Source organism: Acipenser ruthenus, chromosome 6 (assembly GCF_902713425.1).
Source record: "Acipenser ruthenus chromosome 6, fAciRut3.2 maternal haplotype, whole genome shotgun sequence".
Taxonomy (NCBI): domain Eukaryota; kingdom Metazoa; phylum Chordata; class Actinopteri; order Acipenseriformes; family Acipenseridae; genus Acipenser; species Acipenser ruthenus.
This window is the reverse complement of record NC_081194.1, coordinates 9,770,855-9,794,983: the sequence shown is the minus strand read 5'-3', so window position 1 is coordinate 9,794,983 and position 24,129 is coordinate 9,770,855. Positions and strand designations below refer to the sequence as shown.

The 24,129-nt window shown below is 37.7% G+C and overlaps 1 protein-coding gene across 3 annotated transcripts; it reads right to left on the bottom strand.

The window, feature by feature from the left end:
• LOC117410392 (D-aminoacyl-tRNA deacylase 1-like) lies at positions 1 to 23,834 on the bottom strand. 3 transcript variants are annotated; one of them, XM_034016892.3, is made up of 5 exons: positions 23,269 to 23,834; positions 22,353 to 22,443; positions 21,230 to 21,465; positions 19,054 to 19,079; positions 1 to 3,682 (listed from the first exon to the last, which is right to left on the bottom strand). In XM_034016892.3, the coding sequence occupies exons 1-5, from the start codon at positions 23,309 to 23,311 to the stop codon at positions 3,527 to 3,529; spliced, it is 552 nt and encodes a 183-aa protein (XP_033872783.3). In that variant the 5' UTR covers positions 23,312 to 23,834; the 3' UTR covers positions 1 to 3,526. The 3 variants fall into 3 exon arrangements, with proteins under 3 accessions (XP_033872783.3, XP_058880931.1, XP_033872782.3); XM_059024948.1 differs by having other exon boundaries at positions 1 to 3,679; positions 18,982 to 19,079; positions 23,269 to 23,833; XM_034016891.3 differs by having other exon boundaries at positions 18,982 to 19,079; positions 23,269 to 23,824.
• Positions 23,835 to 24,129: the final 295 nt, after the last annotated feature.

Genomic DNA, 24,129 nt, shown 5'->3' with positions numbered 1-24,129 from the left:
TTCAATGATACAGTTTTATTTTTACCAATCATAAATATGCAATCTAGTTCACCTACTCTAAGTAAAAGTCTAGTAATTGGACACAAAATAACATACAGTTAAAATTATGAGGTCATGTCCTATGTGTTATGTAACCCCCTGGAACATTTGCTTTTGTTAGATATCTACTAGAATGTATTTGATTATAAAGGATAAGCAGTGGGAAAATGATCTAAAAGGTAGCGTGTCCTCAGAGTTAACTGAATACGTGAGAGGGGGGAACAGTTACAGTAGTACTAAGGTTTATGTTGTGTCTCTAACTACACTGTAAGTGCATGTGTGTTTACATTCTAACTACATTGTAAATACACAACATGTGTACATACAATGTAATTACAAAAGCTGGCTAGCAACTGGCAACATTACTGTGTTACTACTGTATGTAGTTAGAAACACTTAATTTACAGTGTTACCAATGGGTGTTTAAACCTTGGTAAGAACACATTTTATGGCTCATGAGAAATATACATTTTCTGGATTTTTATTTCCTGAAGCTGACCTATGTTACTTTGTGTCTATCCCTTGATCCTTTTTTCCTCAGAATGACTTAAAGCATATTGCTGTTATACAGTAGGTCACTGAACTCAAATTAGATACTACAGCCTCTCCAAAGATTTTGGGAATGTAAAAACCTGTCATCTTTCATACATGAATAAACTTTCCTGAAACCTTATGATTTAGTAGGCATTGCCTTGAGTGAAAAGCTACACATTTTTCACCACAACAATCAATTTCCTGCTGGGATGAGTATTTTTGGCTGTATTGCTTTCTCTTGATGACTTGTCCAGTAGACACACACATCAATTGACCTTTTTTTTGTTGGCAATTGTCATTTTGATGTTTCCATGCCCAACAAAAAAAGTCAGACCAATACTCTAGTGACACTTGACAGGACTATATCCCCACATCCCAGAGATGACGAAAGAAGCGTCTGCGTTAATGAGAATACAGCGGCCACTATTTACTCTGAAACAGAGCAAACAGCTTGTCTGACAAATTAAACTTTGCTTCTCACTGGCACAAGTGCCTGCTGAATATTGAAGCATAAATTGCTTTTTCAACCTCGACCTTTGACCAAGAACATAGATCATTTTTTATTAAGGAAAGTTTTTTTTTTTTAAGTTGGTTCCAAGAGTGAAAAACTAAAGATGTGCTGTGTTTCAAGAAGTGTCTGGAGCCTTACCCAAAGGAATATGCCCTTCCCCACAACAGGTGAAAGGGCCGTTTGGGTCATTTTACTTTGTTTCGGTTTAGTATCTCTTTATCAAGCTGTTCATGTCGGGTTGATTTGGAATAAAAGTTCAGTTTGGGATTCTCGCATGTTGGATTAAGATTGGGTGCACTTTGAAACGATTCGTGTTAGATTGATTTTGAAGAAAAGTTCAGCTTCAATTCTGGATTTTTGCTTTATATGTACTGCGTTTTAATTCTTTAACAAATAGGATAAAGCAAAGACAGAGCACTGCATACATGAGACAAACAGGTACATGTAATTCTACTTTTATTCACAATCTCATCTCATTAACTTACTCCAAGTTTATCCTTCATTCTGAATGTCCTTTCGCTACAACAAACCCCTCAATATAACGAACAAAAGGCTTGGACCCCAACAGGTTTGTTGTAGTGAGAGAACACTGTATTAATATATAAACAACCACAAAAATTGTGCAAAACTTTTTTTTAAGTAGTGATTATTTAAATAGAATTCTGAGCCCAAGTCTGGCAACTCTGTATAACAATGACATTCTCTCTCTGCTTCTGTGCTCATCTGGGAAACACTTCCTGAAGTAAGATATATTTAAGGAGCTCTAGCTTCAGCTCCCAAACCTCAACAACACAAGAGATAGAGGGAACAACAACCACCTCTTTGAAATGATGAACCGAGGCAGGAAACTGATATTTGAACAAGTGTGGCTGTCAGGGGAAGCAGGACTAAAGGTAATCTCTTCTGTTTGAAAAAGCATACCGCGCTCCAGTTCTTTCCAGAGCAGCGATTCCAAATGGAATCGTTGTTTCAGGGGCTAGGATTGCACCGTTTCTGCTCAAGAAAAACACGTGTGAACATTGGTAGTAATACAGGCACTAATTGGTTATAATTTTGACCAATGGTGATGGATATGAGAGAGAGGGGGCTTGCTTGGTCATGTGACTTGGAGTGTACGATTTGAAGGTATGTGTTTCTTGTATTATGCTTAACCTAATTTAACTTATTCGAACATTGATTTATTTAATTATTGCAGTTATTGTGTTAACAAAATATTAAGTCGATGTATGTACACAGAGTCTAAATGTTTTTTATGACTTACAATTATTTTGGTTATTTTTATGAAGTTTGAAAATGTGTGATTCTAAATGGAGTCAGTGGGCCTCTATTATGCACAATACCTGCTGCATGCCGTACTGTGCACCCTATGACATCATTACATTATCTTCTATTTTATGCATACATTTTTTAAATATTTAAATCAATTGATAATCGTATTTATGTCAATATGATCCACTCTTCAAAGTGTGCCCTTTTCTAACATTAGTCAAAGAAAACCTAAAAGCAATTCCTATTGAGGAGAACCACTCAATTGATGGAATGATCATCCCATTCAAAGGAAGGCGTTCTTTGAAGCAATATATTAAAAATAAGCCTCACAAGTGGGGGATAAAGGTATTTTGTCCGTGCAGGAATAAGTGGAATCGTCTGTGATTTTGAAGTTTATGTTGGCAAGGGCACCACAAAGACCACTGAGAAGTCCTCCCTTGGCATAAGTGAGGACATTGTGCTGAGACTTGTAGAAGGTCTTCCATCTGATCAAAACTTAAAAATCTACTTCTGAATCTGAAGTAGCCCATGCATTACTTCAAGCTGGCAAGTCCCTGGAGTGCAAAATAGTCCCTGGATTACCTAGAAGATGATGCACCTAGACACAAGGTTTCCCAGAGACCAGTGGATGATGTGACTTGATGGGATGGCTCACTGGCCTCAGCATGTGGAGGAAAAGCAAAGGTGTAAGCTCTGTATCAAATCCTACTCCTGCATCTGATGAGGAAAAGTGGATTGGATCTGTGTCTACAAAAGACAGGAATTGCTTAAAAAAGCAAACACACAGTATGAATGTTACACTCAACAACATAAAATATAATAAAGTTTAGGGTTTTGTTTGATAGGAAAGGGATATGTTTTATTATAGCTTTTTAAATTAGTTACCTTTGTGATAACACCAAATATTTTTTAGCAAACTGAGATATTAATTTTTGAGGAAAAAATCTTGTTAGTTTGTGCTTGAGAAAATAGTTATGTTAAAAATGTTTTTAGAGCATTCTGATACTACACACGTATTTTACAATGTTTACATAATCTTATAAAATTACAAAAACAATTACGTGTTTTTACTTCAGCGTTGCCCAATGATCTCAAATTAACTCATTTCTAATATTTATTGTATGCATATGTAATTTTATGAATGACTTGGAAATAAATGTGGGCTGGAAAGGGCTAAGACTCTCTTTCTGATGACACATCCCCCTCGGCTCCACTGCTTGTGCTGGGGTCAACTTCAGCACGTGAGGCGGCTTTCTCCTTGCCTGACTCGGAGGGGCCCTTGCTTCTGGTCTTTTCTTTCCACTGCTGCTGCTTTTCCAGCTTTGCCTGCTGGAAGGAGAAAGGGAAAGCGTGTAAAAAGTGCTGTGGCTCCCCAACAGCAGTAAAAGCACTGTCGTTTTAGTCATGCAAGCGTGGTTCAAATCACATTCTCACCAAGTTCGCGATCCTGGCTCGGGGCCAGCAAATTTAATTTGTTTTGCATTGGTGTTGGCAAGCGATACAAAACATTTGTTCACTCAAAAAGTATTTGTTGAACAGCATTTTACAAAGGATGCGTTGTAAGAGTGAGCATATGATTGAAAATTGCAATAAACAACTAACAATGTAGCTTTTCCTGATGGTGATTTATTTAAAATCTGCTTATTATGGGGTACTTGATTTGGGAGAACCCAGAAAAGGTACATTTTTGATTGAACAAAATCTCAATTCTAATTCACTCAAATCACTGGAAACAATAGTAGAAGAAGCCAGCAAATAGAGACTAATACATCACTATAGACGCGACTTGAAATTTGGAACTAATTCCACCATATAAAATCCCAGCACTGGGTGAGTTAATCCTCCCCAGCACTGCAGTGCAGCCAGAGATAAGGCAAACTCTGTTATCCCTTGCTGAATTCCATTTTTCCCAGCACCACTTGAATAAAAACAATTTAAACAGTTACTTATCATTATATAACCTCAGCCAGACAAAATTATAGGATGATTAAACTCGTAAAATGGAATACAAACAAAATAAATTATTTTGGCTCTCCAATACCCAGTACTTAAAACCCAAAGAGTCCTAAAGGTACTCCCCACAAGAAAAAAAAAACTGGTTATTTATGGAGGACAAATAACTGAGTGGAACAATCATGTCAAGAACTGCTGCCAAGAGGTCCTATAAATCCCTTTAAACAGTCCAGGAACAGTTATTCCACTGCGGTTTATTACAGCGCGTTATCTAACTTCTTCAGGCATGATGGCACTATGTCGCTATCTGTTCTGTTTCTGCTAAATCATCCCTTCTTTGTGGACATATTAACACATTGAATCCAGTTCTAAAAATAGATGGAGAGTCCTCACCCGCCTCTATTAACACCTTCGACCGTTATTAAAAAGGTGATTTAAAAAAAAAAAAAAATTAAACTGATTTCAACACCCTACAAATCAGCCTGGGACTGTAAGCTAGACAAACTAACCCATGACATTTGCTGCAGTCAATTGTGTGTTTTTGTTACAGAGTTGAATACATAACCGTCTATTAACTATAGCAGTTTCATTAAACTCAACGGACGGCTCCACAGATCTCCATATTAGCTTTGGGGTTGTGTTAAAGGTCACCTACAAATTGTCATGCAACCTGGAACATATGAAGTCTGTATCTCAAATGCTTTCTAATATGAGTGGCTGAACCTGTGACCAATTTAACTATACTAAAACAACCTTCTGGGGTGTTTAATTCAATGAGTACCAGTATAACACACCATATTTATTGTATTTTTAATATTCTACAAAATTACCTAATGAATTGCAGATGAAACCAAGGAAAATGTAAATGCCCCACACATATATTACAAAAAACAGTATTGCAATTCAGACCATTTCAGACAGTCCGTGTGTATGGCTACAACACTACATTCCTAATTGTGTTCCCTGCATTTTCAGAAACAAATCTCTCTTATTACAATTTATAAAAAATTGGCCTCCAGGAAGCACCTGTGCTTTAGGGGTCTGATATAGTGGTCAAAGAATTTAAAAGCAATATTTCTTAACCACTTCAACACCATGACGTACGCACGTACGTCAATTGAAAACCCACTTACAGTACCATGCCGTACCTGCGTACGTCAAGTTTCCCATTCTATTCTATGATCGGTTTCTCAGTCTAGCGTGGAGTGCTAGTACTGTGGAACGTGCAATGAAAGTTGGGGGAGGGTCAGGTGACATTTTTATCCAATTGCGTGTTGTAGCAATTCCAGTCTGTAGCTGTGGGCGTTCAGAAGGCTGAGATATACTGCAGGAAGCCATTCAGCTTTTACATGTATATATAAAGTGTTTTAAATTATTATTTTTTTATTTATTATTAGTTTTACTTGTTTAGTTATAGTTTATATAGTTTTTAGCGAAAGCTAAACGTGGCAACTTGGTCTTTCTATAATGAGCAACGGGAGTGAAGTTGGTTCGGAGGATTTCGATACCAGCGACAGTGATGCTAACTTATCACTCAGCGATTATGATGAAGAGTGTGTGGAGACAAGAACAATACAAACTGTACAAAAAGAAGAGCATGCAGCTACTTTACAGGTAGGCCAGCTGCAAACGGGAAGCTGTTTGGTTTGAAATGGCAGTGTTGTGATGAAATACTGTTAAAACACAGCACTGGCTACAGGCAACGCGGCAGCCAGATCCATCACAATGCCTGCGCAAAGTAGCTGTGTACACGCATTTGTGACTATCCCTTCAACACAAGTGAAGCAGACACCGTAAAAAAGGTACAGGGTCTGCTACGAAAATGAAAACAAAAGAAAAGATAAAAGAAAAATGTGCAGAGGCTGCGAAGGCAATCCCGGGTCTGTTGTATTGAACATTTCAATAAATGGCACAGAGCACGTCAATACTGGCACACTTTTTGATATTGTTTGATTTTTATTTGATAATTACTGTTTACTGATTATTATTAGCAGTGTTTTTGTTTTCATTGTTAAAAAAAAAAAAAAAAAAAAACGTTTTTCTCTCTGTATTGAATATGGGTATGTAGTACACAGCAGCATAAAGGGTTAATGAAAAACACAGTTTAAGTCATGTATTTGTGTTTTATTCCTCATATGTTAACATTTTATAGCAATTATAGGTTTGAAAACATTATTATTATTATTTTCAAAATCTGGTACCTGGGAAGGGGTTTCATTTTTACATTTGGAGTTGAAGTGGTTAAGAATGTAATTTGCTGTTTAAATCGAGATCTGGTTCTACAGCTGATGACTGACCCACAGCACATGTGCCACAATGTGCTAGCTGGCACTTCAAGGAAACAGCTTTGCCAAGTAATATTACCACTGGCCATCTGTGTATATTCAGTTTAATTCTATTATAAAAGGAAGGTCAATGGCTAACACAAGTTATTGTCCCAGAACCCCGTGGTGAATAATGTTCATCACTATTAAATCATAACCAGTATATTTTCAGCAGGCCAACTTAAACAATAGATTATTTCTTTTTAAATATTTTCAGTTGCAGAATAAAAAATGTTGCACATTGCTAACACATATACTAACTTTTTAACAAAAACTCTGTTTTGAATCTACTACTAGGATAAAAGGTGAATGGGGGAGATTCAATCCATCATCAATAAATACAGTGCCATGAAAAAGTATTTGCCCCGTCTGATTTTCTGCATTTTTGCATATTTTTGACACTGAATGTTATCAGATCTTCAACCAAAACCTAATATTAGATAAAAGGGACCGAGTGAACAAATAACACTGAAATTTGAAACATATTTCATTTATTTATTAAAGAAAATTATGCAACACCCAATGCCCCCGTGTGAAAAAGTAATCGCCCCCTTATACTCAATAACTGGTTATGCCACCTTTAGCAGCAATAACTGCAACCAAACGCTTCCTGTAGTTATTGATTAGTCTCTCACAGCGCCGTGGAGGAATTTTGGCCCACTCCTCCATGCAGAACTGCTTCAACTCAGTGACATTTGTTTTCAAGCATGAACTGCTCGTTTCAGGTCCTGACACAACATCTCAATGGGGTTTAGGTCTGGACTTTGACAAGGCCATTCCAAAACTTTAAATTTCTTGTTCTTCAACCATTCCGATGTAGACTTGCTTGTGTGTTCCGGATCATTGTCTTGCTGCATGACCCGGCTGCGCTTCAGCTTCAGCTCACGGACAGATGGCCTGACCATTCATGGTTCCTTCAATGATGGCAAGGTGTCCAGGTCCTGATGCAGCTAAGCATCCCCAAACCATGACACTACCACCACCATGCTTGACTAAATGGTATGAGGTTCTTACTGTGGAATGCAGTGTTTGGTTTTCACCAGACATAACGGGGCCAATGTCGGCCAAAAAGTTCCACTTTTGACTCATCTGTCCATAGAACATTGTTCCAGAACTCTTGAGGATCATCCAGGTGGTTTTTGGCAAACCTGAGACGAGCATTCATGTTCTTCTTAGTGACCAATGGTTTCCGCCTTGCTACGCTGCTATGAATCCCATTTTTGCCCAGTGTCTTGAACACTGACCTTAGCCGAGGCGAGAGAGGCCTGCAGATCCCTGGATGTTGTTCTAGGGTTCTTTGTGACTTCCTGGACGATTTTACACCTTGCTCTTGGAGAGATTTTGGCAGGACGGCCACTCCTGGGATGATTCACTACTGTCCCAAACTTTCTCCATTTGGTCAATATGGCCCTGACTGTGGTTCAGTAGGCATCAACAACTTTTTCCGGAGGTCTTCAGGAATTTCTTTTGTTCGTGGCATGATGTGCCTCTAGAACCTGTGTGCTGACAACTTCACTCTGATGGTAAGGGCCAAAGTTAGTCAGATTTATATTGGGCAGGGCTGGCCCAAATCAGGCCTGGTTGTTTACCAAAGTACTCAAACAGCTGACCCTAATTATCCCTTTAATTGGGTTGAGTTAACTAAGGGGGGCAATAACTTTTTCACACCTGAAGATTGCATGTTTGATTACCTTGCACACCAAACAAATGAAAGAAGCATCAAACTTTGGTGTCGTTTTTTTTCTCTCAGACTCCCTCTATATACTACTACAACCCACAAAAAAATACAATGTGAAAAATGTGCAAAAATGCAGAAAATCAGACAGGGGGCAAATACTTTTTCACGGCACTGTAGATAAATACATTTTTCATTTGATCTAAAACAAAACATGATAGTATAATTGTAAAATGGGAGATCTGTGCTGACTGTCTGGCGCATGCGTGGTACTGCAGGAAAGGAGCCGCATCCTCGTAGATCCGCCTGTCAGTCATGGCAGTGACACAGAGAGGTGGGGAAGAGGGTGTGTTGGCTTTCCCTCTCTCTGAGTGGCTGAGATTGGGGCCTTGGGGGATTGCTGACCCTATATAATAATGCTCTGTTGTTCCCTCAGCCTGCCCCTCTAAGACGAAACAAGCCAACTGGCGGAAGCTCTGCTGCCGGACCGAGCACGGCCGGAGAAGAACGAGCACAACAGTAAATGAATTTAAAAAAAAAGGAATTTTTAGTAGCGGGGAAAACTTGGCAGAACCCCGAACAGTATCCACAGGTTGAGGTAACGGGTGAGCATAGGACGGAGACCCGGGCTGTGTGGATAGCGACAGTCGCGGTAACGCTGTCGAGTGCAGCACCTTTATTTTGTAGTTTTATTACTGTGTTTTATTTTCCCTTTTTCTTTCGCCTTTTGTTTTCATTATTAATTTTGAGCACTTGTATGTGCACTGGAATGTATACCAGTATTGGTAACCCCGTGGTCCTGTTTACTGTTGCCAGTATTCAGGACACGGACAACAGCGCCCTCTGCGTGTAAAAATAAATCAGTGCACCTGAGTGGCATTACAAATAAAGTTCTGCATCTGTGTCAGTGAATTGCCCACCATCCTTGCACAGTGATGAATTTAACACTGTCCTTTTTTCTTAATAAAAGTACTTTAAGTCCAAATCTTTATTTTTTTTTATTTTTTTTGTTTACACTCTTTTAGTGCAGACAACATTCTCACCAGAGTTAATGGAACCAAATAGGCAAATTAGGCAAGTGTTTATTTCACCTTATCATTCACAGTAATTAGGGACCGGTACTGAATTTCCTATTCCTCTGTATTTATGTAAAATATCAATCCCCTGGAATCAATATCAACACTTAAAAAAAAGTTCCATTCTAAAAGTGTAAAGCACAATAAAACACAGAGTTTGGAAAGCATTTATTAGTCTGTACCATTTTTTTGTAGTGTCAGCATCTCTGCTACAGCAATACATTTTTGTGTTATATTTTCAGCTCTGTGGCCCTGTACACTTGCTATAAATAAGCACACTTCATTAATAATAAGCAGGATAGGTATTCAACAGGGGCTTTAAAACAGTTATAGATATATATATATATATTATGCAGGAACGAATAAACCTGGATAAGAACGTCCTACTTTTCTTTAGCCCATTTTACCATTATTTAAAATACAGCTTTTGTGAAAAATTATGATTGTGCAATTTGGAATGCTTGAACAGGTACTACTTCTGTGCTGTGTTGTGTGAGTGCTGTGTGAGAGTTGTGTGCAACTATTCAGCAACAGTCCTCGGAAAGCATAAGGATCTCGGTGACCCTATTAAAGTCACTCTCTCTTTGTTTTTAGCAATTGTGTATGATGCAATGAAGATAGGGCATATGCATGAACAACTTTTAAAAAAATGAAAAAAAACTAGACCCTATTTACAGTCTTTTTTTTATTAGCCCTTTGTTTTTAATTGCATTGCAGAATTAATTTATTTTCCAGTGCTTTGTTAAAAGTTTTTTCTTTCTGGGCAATAAAATAAAACTTTGTTGATTCCCTGACTGGATTAATGGTGACACATACTTAGTGTTCTGCATTTTTCGGTTTTTATCTTTCCGGGAGTTTATTATATATATAAAATAGGGATAAAATCTGTAAAAATGTGTTTTTAATTGAAACATCGGTAAAAATCGGGGGCAAAGAAATTTCAGTATACACACTTTACATGTGGAATATGATGTGTAGCAGTTCTGGTTTCTGATTAATAATGTCCCTGGCATGTATGATAAAGCAGAATCCGTGCAAGTCGAAGCCACATTTTCCCCAAGGTAGCTGGTACTTTGAGAACGTTTGGGCAATCGCTGTGCTGATGGAAATAGTATCTACAGATGGTATGAAGATGACATCAGCACAAAACAAGCCAGCTTTATTCACCTTGAAATCATAAAAAGAAGAGAAAATTGACAGAACTGGGTGGTGCAAGCCATCGGGAGACGGGTAAAAAAAATCACACTGGACATTTCCATCAATGCATGTAAGTTTACCAACTAAAGCATCACCACTTTCTGTCAAATATTTACGATTAAGATTGTCGGTTTAGGCAGTGTTTAACTGATGGACAGACAGTACTGTCGCACGAAGTCACCAATACATACCTCTGCAATAAACAGTGGCTGTCCAGCAAAGCACAGAGCTCTGACAAACTCATTAACACAGTCATTCTGTGCATTCTTTTTATTAAAGCGTGTGTAAAAGCCACATAAATGGATTGCTTGTCTCTGTTCACTTTATTGTTTTAGTTTTAATGTGTGCTTATTTTTCAGCATGTTATTTTATTGTCAGCGTGAACATGTACCTCAATGCAGCAGTATTTGCAGCGCTAAGCATCCTCTGCCTCATCTGACCCACTTCAGCTATTTTTGATTTTTGTATACTTCGAAGCTTTAGTTTTCTTTTGAATATTCATAAACTGATTTACGTTTTCTCCCCATTCCTCATCCACTAAAAAAATTATATTTGCATGTAAGTATTTCAATTTGGTTTTTGATCAAGCTAGTAGTTACTATGCCCAGCAATTGCCACAATAATCAGACTTTGTGACAGAGAACCACGTTTGAACGTTATTTGATCCTCTGACATCTAAACGCCTGCTGTATCCAAGGATACAGTGTAGAGCTGCTTATTACAATGTCGGAGTTCAAATAAAATAGCATTTTGATCAAAATATTGTGTATTTCCTAAAAAACAGTAGTGGGAAAATACTGAATAATAGAAAAACAAAGGGGATAAATCAGTAAAAACCGACATCCAGTTCTAAAAAAATCCTGTAATTTTTCAGTAAAATTCTAAATAAACCGGAAACACAGAACACTACACATACTCTCTTAGGATTATGAAAAGGATAATATTATGCATCCAAATGGTACAAGTCGTGGCATTCTGCAGTCCTATTAAGGAACTGCCTCTTCCCAAAAGCACTAGTGTAATTAGCCTGATTATTAGCCAGGAGATGCTCAGTTCTGTTTTGGCCCGTCAGCAGCTCTGTGACTCTGTGTGAGAGACTTCTTGTATCAAGTTTCTCCTTGATCCCAATTAATACCTTGCTACAAGGAAATACTGCATAAAATCACCTGACTGATATAAGTATATCCAATCTATATAGCTTTAATTACAGAATTAACTCAATTATATTTAATACACCATCCTGTGAAATTACCATTTTAAGCCCAGCGGTGGAAGGCCACTTCAATAACCCCAACTCCTTGCTTGCAAATGGCTTGTATCAGAAGTGTGTAGGGCGTCCTGACATTTTGAAACTTAAACTTGATGACCCATGGGGAAGCCAAATCAATGTATCAACTGGTGCAGGACACTTTATGTAAAGACGTTGTATAACAGCTGAAGCTCTCAGTGCTGGTATGTGTATAGACAATTCCAATTCCCTCTTAACATTGGCAATAAATAAATAACTAGTAATAGTAGTCAAGGGTCGGAAAACAATACTGGTCCCTATTCACAAAGCTTCAACTCAGTTATTTAGACATGTTTGGTAGCATTTTAGAACTGGGACATACATAGCCATGTAATAACATGGTACTAGTTATGAACTGTGCAATACATAGCCATGTAATAACATGGTAATAGTTATGACCTGGGGCATGCATAGACATGTAAAACCATGGTAATAGTTATGAACCGGGGCATACGTAGCCATGTAATAGCATGGTAATAGTTATGAAATGGGGCGTACATAGACGTATAATAACATGATCATAGTTTTGTAATTACCAGTGGTTTTTACTCTTGTATGGTAACTTGTGGTGGATGAGTGTGTAATCCCATTGAAATGGCCGAAAAACTGTTGAATCCCTCAGGATAGATAGTCCCACTGTTTTTTAAATTAGAAAAAGCATGTATGAAGTAACTTCCTGGATGGAATTTGTAATAAGGTTAAACAGAAACAATCACCACAGTACTTTGACAGAGACATTACAGTATTGACGTTAAAACAAGTTAAATTGCAGTAAGACTTTTATTGAACTGTTAAATATCCATCCATAAATTCAAAAACACTCAATCAAAAATGAAAAGGTAACCGTATATGAAACTAAATCATATAGAGAAACCTGACGAAACGGTTGTCTACTTGACTTAGGCATTGGTACGATCAACCTAAAGTAGACCCCCTCCAGGATAAGTCACAGCTGTCATTTTTTGTAGCATTTTACAACACAGGGGAATCACTCTTTATTGTCTCAACCAACTACAGTAACCACGGTTATCCAGGGATTATAAATAAAAAATATATTTTGATGGAATCCAGGTAGATCCCTTGGTATTGTAAAATGCTCTAAAATATCCAGTTGCATATAAGACTTCCAGTTTCTGTTTTTCTGTTTGTTGCAATGCCTTTGTCGTCATAGTTCTGTTAATAAATGTGTATTTGTAATTCGAAAATCTCAACTCTCTGTCTCTTATCTACAATTTTAAATTATACAACAGCACAGCTAACTTATGATAGTCCAAATGAAACCTAACATACCACCTGGAATTTACATCACAGGGTACTTCTAAGGGTCATAGGGGGTACGCAGGACGACTCGGAAATGCACGAATAAAAATGAAAGTAAAAGTAAATAATGATCTTGAATAATTTTTTTTTTCAGCTGAATGTGTTTACGGTGTTAGATAAGAGAACATCCAGATTATCCTGTGTATCGCATGTTGTCGTCATCCCCCCCCCCGTCAAAAATTGATAGATTTCTTATTTGCAAAAAAAACAAAACAAAGGAAGAGTCTGCAGAAAGTGCAAACGACTTGGCTGTAATTATTGTTAATTATTATAGTTTTATCTTGAGGTTAATGTGTTTGATGTTGTAACATCTTAAATGGCATACATAATTATGCTGAGATGGAATATAAATGGTAACATTTATAAACATTTACAATGCAGACTTTGGATTATCTATAATAACTTTGCCGAATAGAAAACAAATACGTGCGTTTCCGACGTGATTCCTAAATACTATTTTTTTTTTATCTGTGCATCCAAAGACTTGTAATTGAAAGTTTTAAAAACTACTGTTTGGTACTCTGTCCTAAACCAGCAGTGTGTCAGTCCCAAACTGTTGTGACATAAATTTCTTAATCACATTATTCTGCCTTTTATTGCAACTGTGGTAGCATTCAGTAGAGTGGAAACTGTAAAGGGGTTCTTGAGCTAAAGCCTCCAGACAGTAGGGGTACAGTGTTAAAAAAATGTTGAAAACCACTGCCATATATATCAATAGATTGTAAGGAAATAAATAGTGCCTATTTCCACCAAATTTAAACAACATGAAGGTGCAGTCATTTTAACAGCTAGAGTACTATAAAAACCAATGGACGCAGCATGGAGGTGCAGTCATTTTAACAGCTAGAGTACTATAAAAACCAATGGACGCACAGACGGAGTGAGGACAGCAAGTTTGCCAGAAAGTGGAAAACAGGCCTTTGGTTTCTGAGTTGAAACAGCTTATCCCCTGTTGGGAGTTTCTCATTAAGCTTTGACATTCAAAAAGAAACCCATTCTAAATATAAATTCTAGGCACATAACCCTCGGTGACCGTACACTAGTGGGTCTCCTTTGTAATACAGCGCATTACAATGCATTAAAGAAATGTTCAGCTTTGCCTTTGAACTACAGCATGGCCATTCTGCTCTACTTAAGCAAGAGCACAATTCTTTACTCCATCCCACAGATGACAGATCCAGCTGCTGCTATGGCGTTACTATTAGGCAGTGGCATTTAAAGATCATTACGTGTGGAAATAGTGGATGGACTTTTGTTGGAAATAACAATATTTAAAATCTGCAGCACAGCTCTTGATTACTCTTCTGTGTGGTCTGTGTGGTCCAGTGGTTAAAGAAAAGGGCTTGTAACCAGGAGGTCCCCAGTTCAAATCCCACCTCAGCCACTGACTCATTGTGTGACTCTAAGCAAGTCACTTAACCTCCTTGTGCTCCGTCTTTCGGGTGAGACGTAATTGTAAGTGACTCTGCAGCTGACGCATAGTTCACACACCCTAGTCTCTGTAAGTCGCCTTGGATAAAGGCGTCTGCTAAATAAACAAATAATAATAATCTTCTTCTAGGGAGGTTATGAACTATATTTCCAGAAAAGTAGTAAAGTATGTCATTCATACTTTATATGGCTGTGTTACCCTTGACGTAAAACACTTAAGAATTAAGTATGTCAATCGCTACTATGCATGATGAGCTCATTAAATAATATATCAAATGAGCAAAGCTTTGCATATGTGACTGGAATCAGAATCAGAAAAATGCAGCCAAATCTATTTCATAACTAAGCAAAGGGAAATGAATTTGTTATATAGCAGCTGGCAGGAGACCGGTGCTCTTACTGCACTACTTTGTTTACCCTGTTTAAACCATACATGGCCTTATTCACAGAGTTTTAACTGTTATTTAAAGATGTTTGGTAGCACTTTAGAATGAAGACTATGTAATAGCATGGTAATACCTGGATAATTACCCATGGTTTTTGCTCTTACATGGTAACAGCTGGTCGAATAAGTATGTAATTACATAGAAATGGCCCTGACATGTAATTACACCCGGTTACAAAATGTTCCCATGTAATTATACAGTAGTTAGCGTGTATCACTAAGAGCAAGAACATGTTGTGATTAGTTATTAACATGAACTTACATGGCTATTCAAGCCCTGTTATCTAAAGTGATACCAAATGTTTGATATTCATGAAACTTTTCTAGACCGTTACTAGCTTAATTAACAACAGTATACAGAATGCTGTTGGCCAGTAAAGCAGATTTTAATTATTATTTTTCTCCTTACTTCAAAATACTATTAAGCCAAGTCCATCCCATTCAAACAACGGCCCCATAATTATAGATTTTCATTTTCTTAACTGTAAGAAATACCCAGCCATGATTGCTAACCTTTTTCTAAAATTTTAAAGCGATCGTTCAAAAAGTTTTCTGCAGAATAGCTAAAGTGCTAAGAGGATATCTGTGATCTGCCAGCCCATTATTAGTAATCTACCTACTATGTTATCTAGTTGATTGCCTGTCATCTTATTTCACTTTTACAAGGCAGCACCCACACCAATGCAAGGTGCCCACTATGCAACAAAGAAGACATTCTGTGTCTCAAACAGATTGCCCAGTCCATCAATGACATCGACATTCTTCTAGTTTTAGTAATCTGCCTTATCACTCAAATTAAATGTCAATGTACAAGATTTTAAAAAGGCAACAATGACGCCTTTTTTTAAGCTTTAGCAAACTTGACTGCAATGTATCACCGAATGACAGTCTGATTAAAAGGCCCTTTGATTCAAGAAAATACATTTAATAAGAGAGGTGTAGCTGTGTGTCATAAATGTCAAGCCACCCACACACCAACACTGTTTCCTTGCCAACCTGGGTTAAGATGTTAAAAGCATCCATTCATGGGTAAACTTGGGCCATTTAGACAGTGCCTCAAACTGGGCACAAAGGGCAGCATATTCACAATTGTTCATATCAGCAGAAATGCCAGACCATATTTTGTTTATAAAGGAAACATTAATTTACAGGGAATATGGCACGTCTTAGTACCTGGGGTTGCCATTTATCAGCAAAAGTCTAATTCTACGCTCAGAAAAGCTAAAATGAAGGTAAGGAAGCCTGGCAGCTATTGTCAAAACACGCTACCAGCTGATCCTGGTAATGTGATACTTTAAAACAACAGAATAAACCAGATTGGATATTTTATATTTTTTCATTGTCTTGTTTCACCGGCTGTTGTTATGTTTGTATTTCAGTCTTTTTTTCTGCCACAACACTATAATTTCACTTCCTGTGTTCCAAGTAAAAGGACCCCATTTAAGTATTACACTTGGGGTCAGGTGGGATTCTATTGCATGTAAAACAGGACGGACTCAATTAAATTGATCTAAACACAGCTACATTTAAATTACAAAAATGCATTTTACTAGCCTTTAAATACACTAAAGAGACTCAAAAACACTGTTTTCTAAAAGGACGCTTGTTTTAATATTAAACAAGACAGTGGTATTTAAGTCTGCCACTGTGCAGATCAACTGAATAGAAACATTTAAAATGTATTTAACCAGGAGGTAAGAAAGAGGTAAGAAAGCTTTTTTAAAGCTTGAGTGAGTACAAGGTTAACCTTGAGACATACATAAGAAACCAGCCAGGTTAGCTGAAGCCTCCATTGTTGTATATGGAAACATGTTGCCTGTCTAGAACTTCCAACTCCTGTCGGGGAGGATCCTGCCAGACTGCAACCATTGTGTGGGGTCTTCATCTTCTACCCCAGGAGCAAATATTCAAAACAGCATGCAGAGAGCTAGCATCCCGCCTATAGGAATTGTATACCAGAGCTGCCAACAGAGCACTTCCATGCAAGCAGCAGACATAGACCACGGATCATGGGTGACTGGCAATATAAAGAATGGACTGATGAACCCATTTCAAGGTATTTAAAGTGATGGTCATGGCATGCTCAGTATAGGTTAGGAACAGCTATGCACAGTGCCAAGTGTAAAGGGCATAGTTGGCTCTGTCTGCTCTATCCATTGACTGATTCACTGAGTGAATGCTTAGCGCTAGATGGTGATTCTGGACAGCGCTGTTCACATGGGCACTATTATGTGAGCTTCCCTGCAAAATCTGACCACCAGACTTATTTTCACCTCATTCCACTAAACCAGGTTCCAAGAACACAACTCTACAGAAAGAAAGAGTAGCAGTGGGTACATAAAGTGGGTGATAAAGAAATTATGTAAGGTACAGTAAGTTATATGTCAGATTTAAAAAAAAAAATGCTCACAGAAATGTAGAGATGAATGGCTACCTAATGTTATTTCAGGTAAGGTAGCCCAAGATTAGCGCTAATCAGGGGCTGTGAAACGAGACAATAATGTTTGGTATCTATCCAGAGCAGACTTTGACCTTAAATATTGTATTTGATTATATAATGTGCTCGCCTCCAAAGTCATAACACATTTATGCTACTTTAGGAAACAATAACAGCAGCATCTATCATCTTTTTAAATGTATTACAGTGAGAGCAGAGAGATCCCTTCATAATGTACATTCAGTTCTGAAGGAGAATGACTCTGGTTTGGCATCACACATTACTTTACACAGCAGGGTCTACTTAGCTAATCTAAACTGCAGCACCCTCAGTACCTCTGCTCTGTGTTTGATTGTCAAACAAAGAGAAAGAAAGGGTATTATCTTTGTAAAATCTATGATATTAATATGGATAAAGCTAATGAAACACAAACCTAAGTCTTGTCATGCAAAAGTGCTAAATCTCTGATCTGAGGGGGTGACAGACTATTCAGAACAGCAATCTAATAAAGGTTAAAAGCAGGGCTCAAACCTGGTAGAGTGTTGGGGCAGACAGTAGCTGGTTGTATCATTATTTCAATCGAATATTTTTTTATATGTTGCTTTCTTTTACTTGCATGTCAACTGATCGTTTAATCTTCTTCTGTATGAAAGCAGATTTGAAAAAAAAAAAAAAAGATAATCTGGGAAATAATACAAATACAAAAGGTTTAGACTTTAATTTAGTGATAGCCTCCTGTTTTGTTTTTTTTACTCAAGCTAATATTTCCTAAAACAAGCCAAATAGGCTTTTGCACTCTCATTTCCTTCTAAATTTGTCATTTCGTTAAATAAGATTTGTAGCCATAGGAAATGCTGTCTATTCTGCTGCAATAACTTCGGCTTTTGTGCTTTTTCAGGTGTTGCACTACTGCCACCTAGTGAGCTACTCTGCTTTGACCCTTTTCTTCAGTGCAGCAGCTCTGCACAGTTTCAGTATTGCTCAGGCAATTCTGCCATACGGTCCCCTCTGAGCACTGCTCATTTTAATACAGTCCTTAAGCGTTCTGTTGCAAATAAGTGCATCAATGTACATGTGTGCACAGCGGACTATATGTGTGCATGCTTGCATGCCCTTGTGTAGCTGATGTTTTCAAACCATTAACATTATAGATTATATAAATTGTGCTGAATAATTTTCAATATAAAGGTGACGTTTCTTGGCTCCCTATTTTCCTCATTCAAAACACAATATGTATACTTCAGTACTGTTTCTAATGCAAAAGGATGTGACTATACATGATTGAATTTTGAATAAACTCTGTATTTGGGCTGGATGTAACCACGTCATGGTTTTTACTTTTTGACCTGTGTGTCAATAAATTATCAAAAATGATTATCAGTATCATTGTATTATATATATCCATGGATAGAATATATACAGTAGTTGCATATATATTTAAATCGTGGTTTTGTACTGACTCCCACCCCATCCCATAAATACCTGCTTTAGATCAGCGGGTCCAGTTGGCGATTCTAACTCTATAGTAACGGGTCCATCATTCTGAATACGTACTTGCATATAGGCTCCAAACGTCCCATCTGAGGACATAATAAAAATGTAACAAACACTTGATTACCTGTACAGTAGAGATGCATGGCATGACCGTCTGTAAATGAAACCGGTTGTTTTTTCATTCCTCTTTGAGCGTCCCAGCCACCGTGAGAGGTGAAATCGGCCACTGAAAGAACCCAAGCATTTTCTAACACTCAAATCTAAGCACCGCTTGTCAACTGTTACTATAATGCAGGAGATGAAGCCCTGCTCTCCAGTGATTTAAACTTTTTTGCTGTGTGTTTCACAAGTTGGGCTAAAAAAAAAAAGAAAATTGTAACGGAGAGTGCAATGCAGCTTCGTCAGTTTTTAGAGCACACTAAAAAGACTAATTAATGAGCTACCCTATCAGTCATTCCAGGATATGCACTTGGTACGTTTTCTCTTGTGATGTAACCTATTTTCATGAGAGCACATAATTAATTGACAAAGTGCTCCCCTGAAGACACCAATGATTATCAGCTTGAAACTGAGTGATTTTTAATGACCTTGGTGCAGAGAAAGTGTTGACTTTGGTGTTGCACATGAACTGAATCAATTTGGAGTGCTGTTTTTGTTTTGTTTTTAATTGCATATCCTAAAACCATGGTTTCTCAAAAGAGGTCAGCTGTGAGCATTCAATAGCCAGTTAATTAAACCAAAGCTCTCTAAAACATGATTAACAATGTGCAAGTTACTCCTAAATGTGTCCCTTACCTGCTACTACTTTCGGAAAACTGAAGAAAAAAAAAATCAAACTTACATTAACAATCACTGGCAATTACATTTTTACACATTTTGCAGGACATTATGTTGCAATGTAAGGAAGGATACAATCCACACTCATTACACCCTTTTTGTATTTACAGTCAGTTGTATTTTGTCTTACTTTGTGCTGTCAAAAGGGTGAAACTGCAATATTATTATTTTTAAAAAAGGAGACTTTTGCTTAAGGTTAATGATCACAAAGGAGTTTCCTGGTCTATAAAGGATGGTTTATATGCAACTGAAAACAACCTTGCAGCAGAATTGCTCTGCTTATAATATGATTGTAATGTTAATATTTTAAGTAAAAAATTAAATAATTAGCAGTAGCACAATATTCTGCCTTGTCCCCTGTCAGTGAGATGAGATGAGGTATAGTAAGCAAACTTGTTAAATTTGCAGATGACACAAAAAAGAGTGGCAAACACTGATGCAGCAGCAAAGGTCATTCAAAATGATCTAAACAGTATTCAGAACTGGGCAGACACATGGCAAATGACATTTAATAGAGAAAAGTGTAATAAAAATGTGCATTATAAATATCATAGGGGAGATACTGAAATTGAAGAAGGAATCTATGAAAAAGACCTAGGAGTTTATGTTGACTCAGAAATGTCATCATCTAGACAATGTGGGGAAGCTAAAAAAAAACAACAAGATGCTTGGATATATAGTGAAAAGTGTTGAATGTAAATCAAAGGAAGTAATGTTAAAACTTTACAATACGTTATTAATTTAGTAAGACCTCATCTAGAATACTGTGTTCAGTTCTGGTCACCTCGTTACAAAAAGGATATTGCTGCTCTAGAAAGAGTGCAAAGAAGAGCGACCAGAATTCTTACGGGTTTAAAATGCATGTCATATGCAGACAGGCTAAAATAATTGAATCTATTCAGTCTAAAACAAAGAAGACTACGCGGTGATCTGATTCAAGCAGTCAAAATCCTAAAAGGTATTGACAATGTCGACCCAGGGGACTTTTTCGACCTGAACAAAGAAACAAGGACCAGGGGTCACAAGTGGAGATTAGATAAAGGGGCATTCAGAACAGAAAATAGGAGGCACTTTTTTACACAGAGAATCGTGGGAATCTGGAACCAACTCCCCAGTAATGTTGTTGAAGCTGACACCCTGGGATCCTTCAAGAAGCTGCTTGATGAGATTCTGGGATCAATAAGCTACTAACAACCAAACAAGCAAGATGGGCCAAATGGCCTCCTCTCGTTTGTAAACTTTCTTATTTTCTTAAAAGCTCAAAAACAACAAATGCAGATGAGCAAGGCTCTCTGTGGTTAAGATGCTCGCTTGTGGTGCACGGGTTTGCCAGTTCGTACCCAGCCTCCGCTCTGTTACACATGCATGTTTTGAAGAAAGTGAAAATATACTCCCTTACCTTTAATCACTTCTGGCTTGTAAGTCTTCCTCATGTGCTCAAGGAAGTCGTTGTAGAATGGCTCGGACTGCTCTGCTGCCATGGCGGTATGATAGTCAGGTTTGTTTCCCTTCAGGATGCACTGCAGGGTGAACTGGCTCACACAAAGCACTTCGTACTGTTTATCCATCACACTTTTACACCAGTGCTTTCCATTCTCATCGTCAAACAAACGCAGGTTCAAAATCTTTCGAACCCTAACAGAGAAAAAAGAAAAGTATAATCAGGTGAACACAGTAAAATAATGACGTAGTACTGCTGCAGAATAGCAGGTGACATGCTCATAAATTGCATGCAATGCATGCATGCATGCATACCACAGTCGAATAAGGGACAGTCAGAGATGTGTATATTAAGCGTTATAAATCTCTGGATTGAAATATGTAAACATCCATTATTGGTAATATGTAAACAGCCATTATTGCAGTGTATGCTGGGAAAGGGGGTCTCAATTATCCACCCTCACACAGTACCTGCTGTATTGTCTGTCCTCCATCAATATGGTGTGTGACACCAATACAGGCCAGGCATCTATTACTGCAAATGAGTGTTGATGACCCTTATAACAGTTTACCACAGTAAAAGCATAGCAAAATCTGATTAAGCATAGTGAAAGCATGGTAAAACACAGGTAAGCATTGTGAAGCACAGACATGTATGATAAAGCATATTAATAGACATGGCAAACCAGGGTAAACTATGGTAAATCCCTTAACTGTTTGGAGCAGTGCATACTGCCTTGTGTATACTGATCAATGGTATGCTACAGATCCAAGCAACAGGTACAGTAATACAGTACTGTTGTGTTTACACAGTGACAACCATTGCTGATCTGTTCCCATGGAAATACCATAGCACAGTGGGATATTCTGTTTTTAAAGATACTGCAGCCTTTGAATACAAATGCTGCCCATTCAGCCAAAAACTAAATTAGGTGGACATACAGAAATTACAGCTAAAAAGTACACAAAGATTTACAGAAGTGATTACTCTGAAAAAAGGCCTTCGACTTAATTTGCACAAGCTTAATTTGTGCATTTATTGTTCCTTGATGAATTAACAGCAAACAACTACGTGTACTTACATGTATTCAGTATCTTTTCGGGTGTCCTCCACAGAGATCCCTAATAACACGCAAATCCCTTTTCCAATTGAACTTATCTGTTCCTCTCCCACTATTAAACATTGTAAAAAATAACACACGTTAGACAATATACAACATGCAACACAACACCCCATTTGGTCAATACATGGTGCCAGATTATTAAATTCTGCTACTGTCTTTCTCATGCCAGGTTCATCCCTGGTCATCATCAACAACCCAATTATACATTTCTACACAGCCAAGTGCTGGAAATGATGCATAATTAGAAGTGTGCAGCCTTGCCCAGTTTAGGTGTCACTATATTGTAATGTAATCTCTTCGCCTCCATTGACCTTAGTTCATATTTATTCAGCAATATCACTTTAATCAGTGCTCTGTCCCTGTAAATGTATTTGGGTGAGTGCAATAGTGAGGTAGAATAATATAAAGCGATGTACTGAAGTGGATCATTGCACTGAGGGGTCCCTTGTCTTTATTAACCATTGCTGTGGTTAATATGTCTGTGTAATAATTCACTTACATGTTCGAGCACGCGGCTTTCTTATCTGAGTGACAGTTCTTTCTATGCTTATCAATATAGCGAATATTCAGTGACTGAACCTGCTCCCACAAAACCCGTGTTGTTTTGAACCTGCTCCCACAAAACCCGTGTTGTTTTGAACCTGCTCCCACAAAACCCGTGTTGTTTGAACCTGCTCCCACAAAACCCGTGTTGTTTTGTTTCTTACCGTATCAGCTGCACTTGTTAAAATATATATATAAAAAAAAATAACTCTTATTCAAGTGTATTTCTATCAATAACAATTTAAAAATTAAAACCTCTCAAACAAAAATAATTCAGGAAGACAATTTTATTAAACGCCTCTACTAATACATTAAAATTATTTGCACTAACCTGTCACGCTGGCTTTAGCAACCCTCTGAATAATTGCTTTCATTTTTTTGTGTGTGTATTTGTTTTGGTTTTGTTTCTAAATAGACTTGCCGTTTTGTTTGCTTGTTTGTTTGTTTGTTTTTTCACATTTCGTTCAAATGCACTCTCTACTTCCACAGCCACTACAAGCAGTGATTGCGTTCACCACATTCAAACTTTCACCAATCTGCTGAAAATCCGTTCCAGTTCGCAGTCTGCCTGACCTGTACTTACTGTTAACACAAAATTCTCATGTCAGGACACTGCACTCTGATTGGCTATCATATTACTGTTAATAAAACAACGAATAATCCTCTCCCTACACCGAAATCCTAACCTTAAGGTCAGTATCCTATACTGCAGTCATTACACATATAAAGTTCATGTTTGGCAGTGAATAACCGGTTTTGTTACTTTAAAAATAATGTGACCGGAGGTGCTGACTGCGTGAGCTCAGTCAGAAAAGACGTCACCAGGTCACGCAGCCACGGACTTCAGCGGCTGCACAGGTCGCGCGGATTCTGAGAAGTGCTGCGTTGGAGCAGCCGCGGCTGCAAAACAACAGGAGTGCAGACAGACAGAGACGGGTGTAGGCAAGCATATGCCATCATTAGGAAACCTGCTGCCGCCACCTAGTCAGGGGGTGTGAATGACAGAAAAATCACCCTTGTTTTTCCATTAGTGACTTACATTATTATTATTATTATTATTATTATTATTATTATTATTTATTTATTTATTTATTTCTTAGCAGACGCTCTTATCCAGGGCGACTTACAGTTGTTACAAAATATCATAGTACAAAGTATCACATTACAAAATATTACATTATAAAATATCACT

Bases quoted from the DNA above. Each gene is read 5' to 3' on its own strand.
- LOC117410392 (XM_034016891.3), bottom strand. From the start codon at position 23,311: ATGAAAGCAATTATTCAGAGGGTTGCTAAAGCCAGCGTGACAG. The intron at 19,080-21,229 runs GTAAGGGAGTAT...TTATGTCCTCAG, and splicing joins CAAGCCAGAAGTGATTAAAG to ATGGGACGTTTGGAGCCTAT. The intron at 3,683-18,981 runs GTATTTATGGGA...TTCTCCTTCCAG, and splicing joins GACCCGCTGATCTAAAGCAG to CAGGCAAAGCTGGAAAAGCA.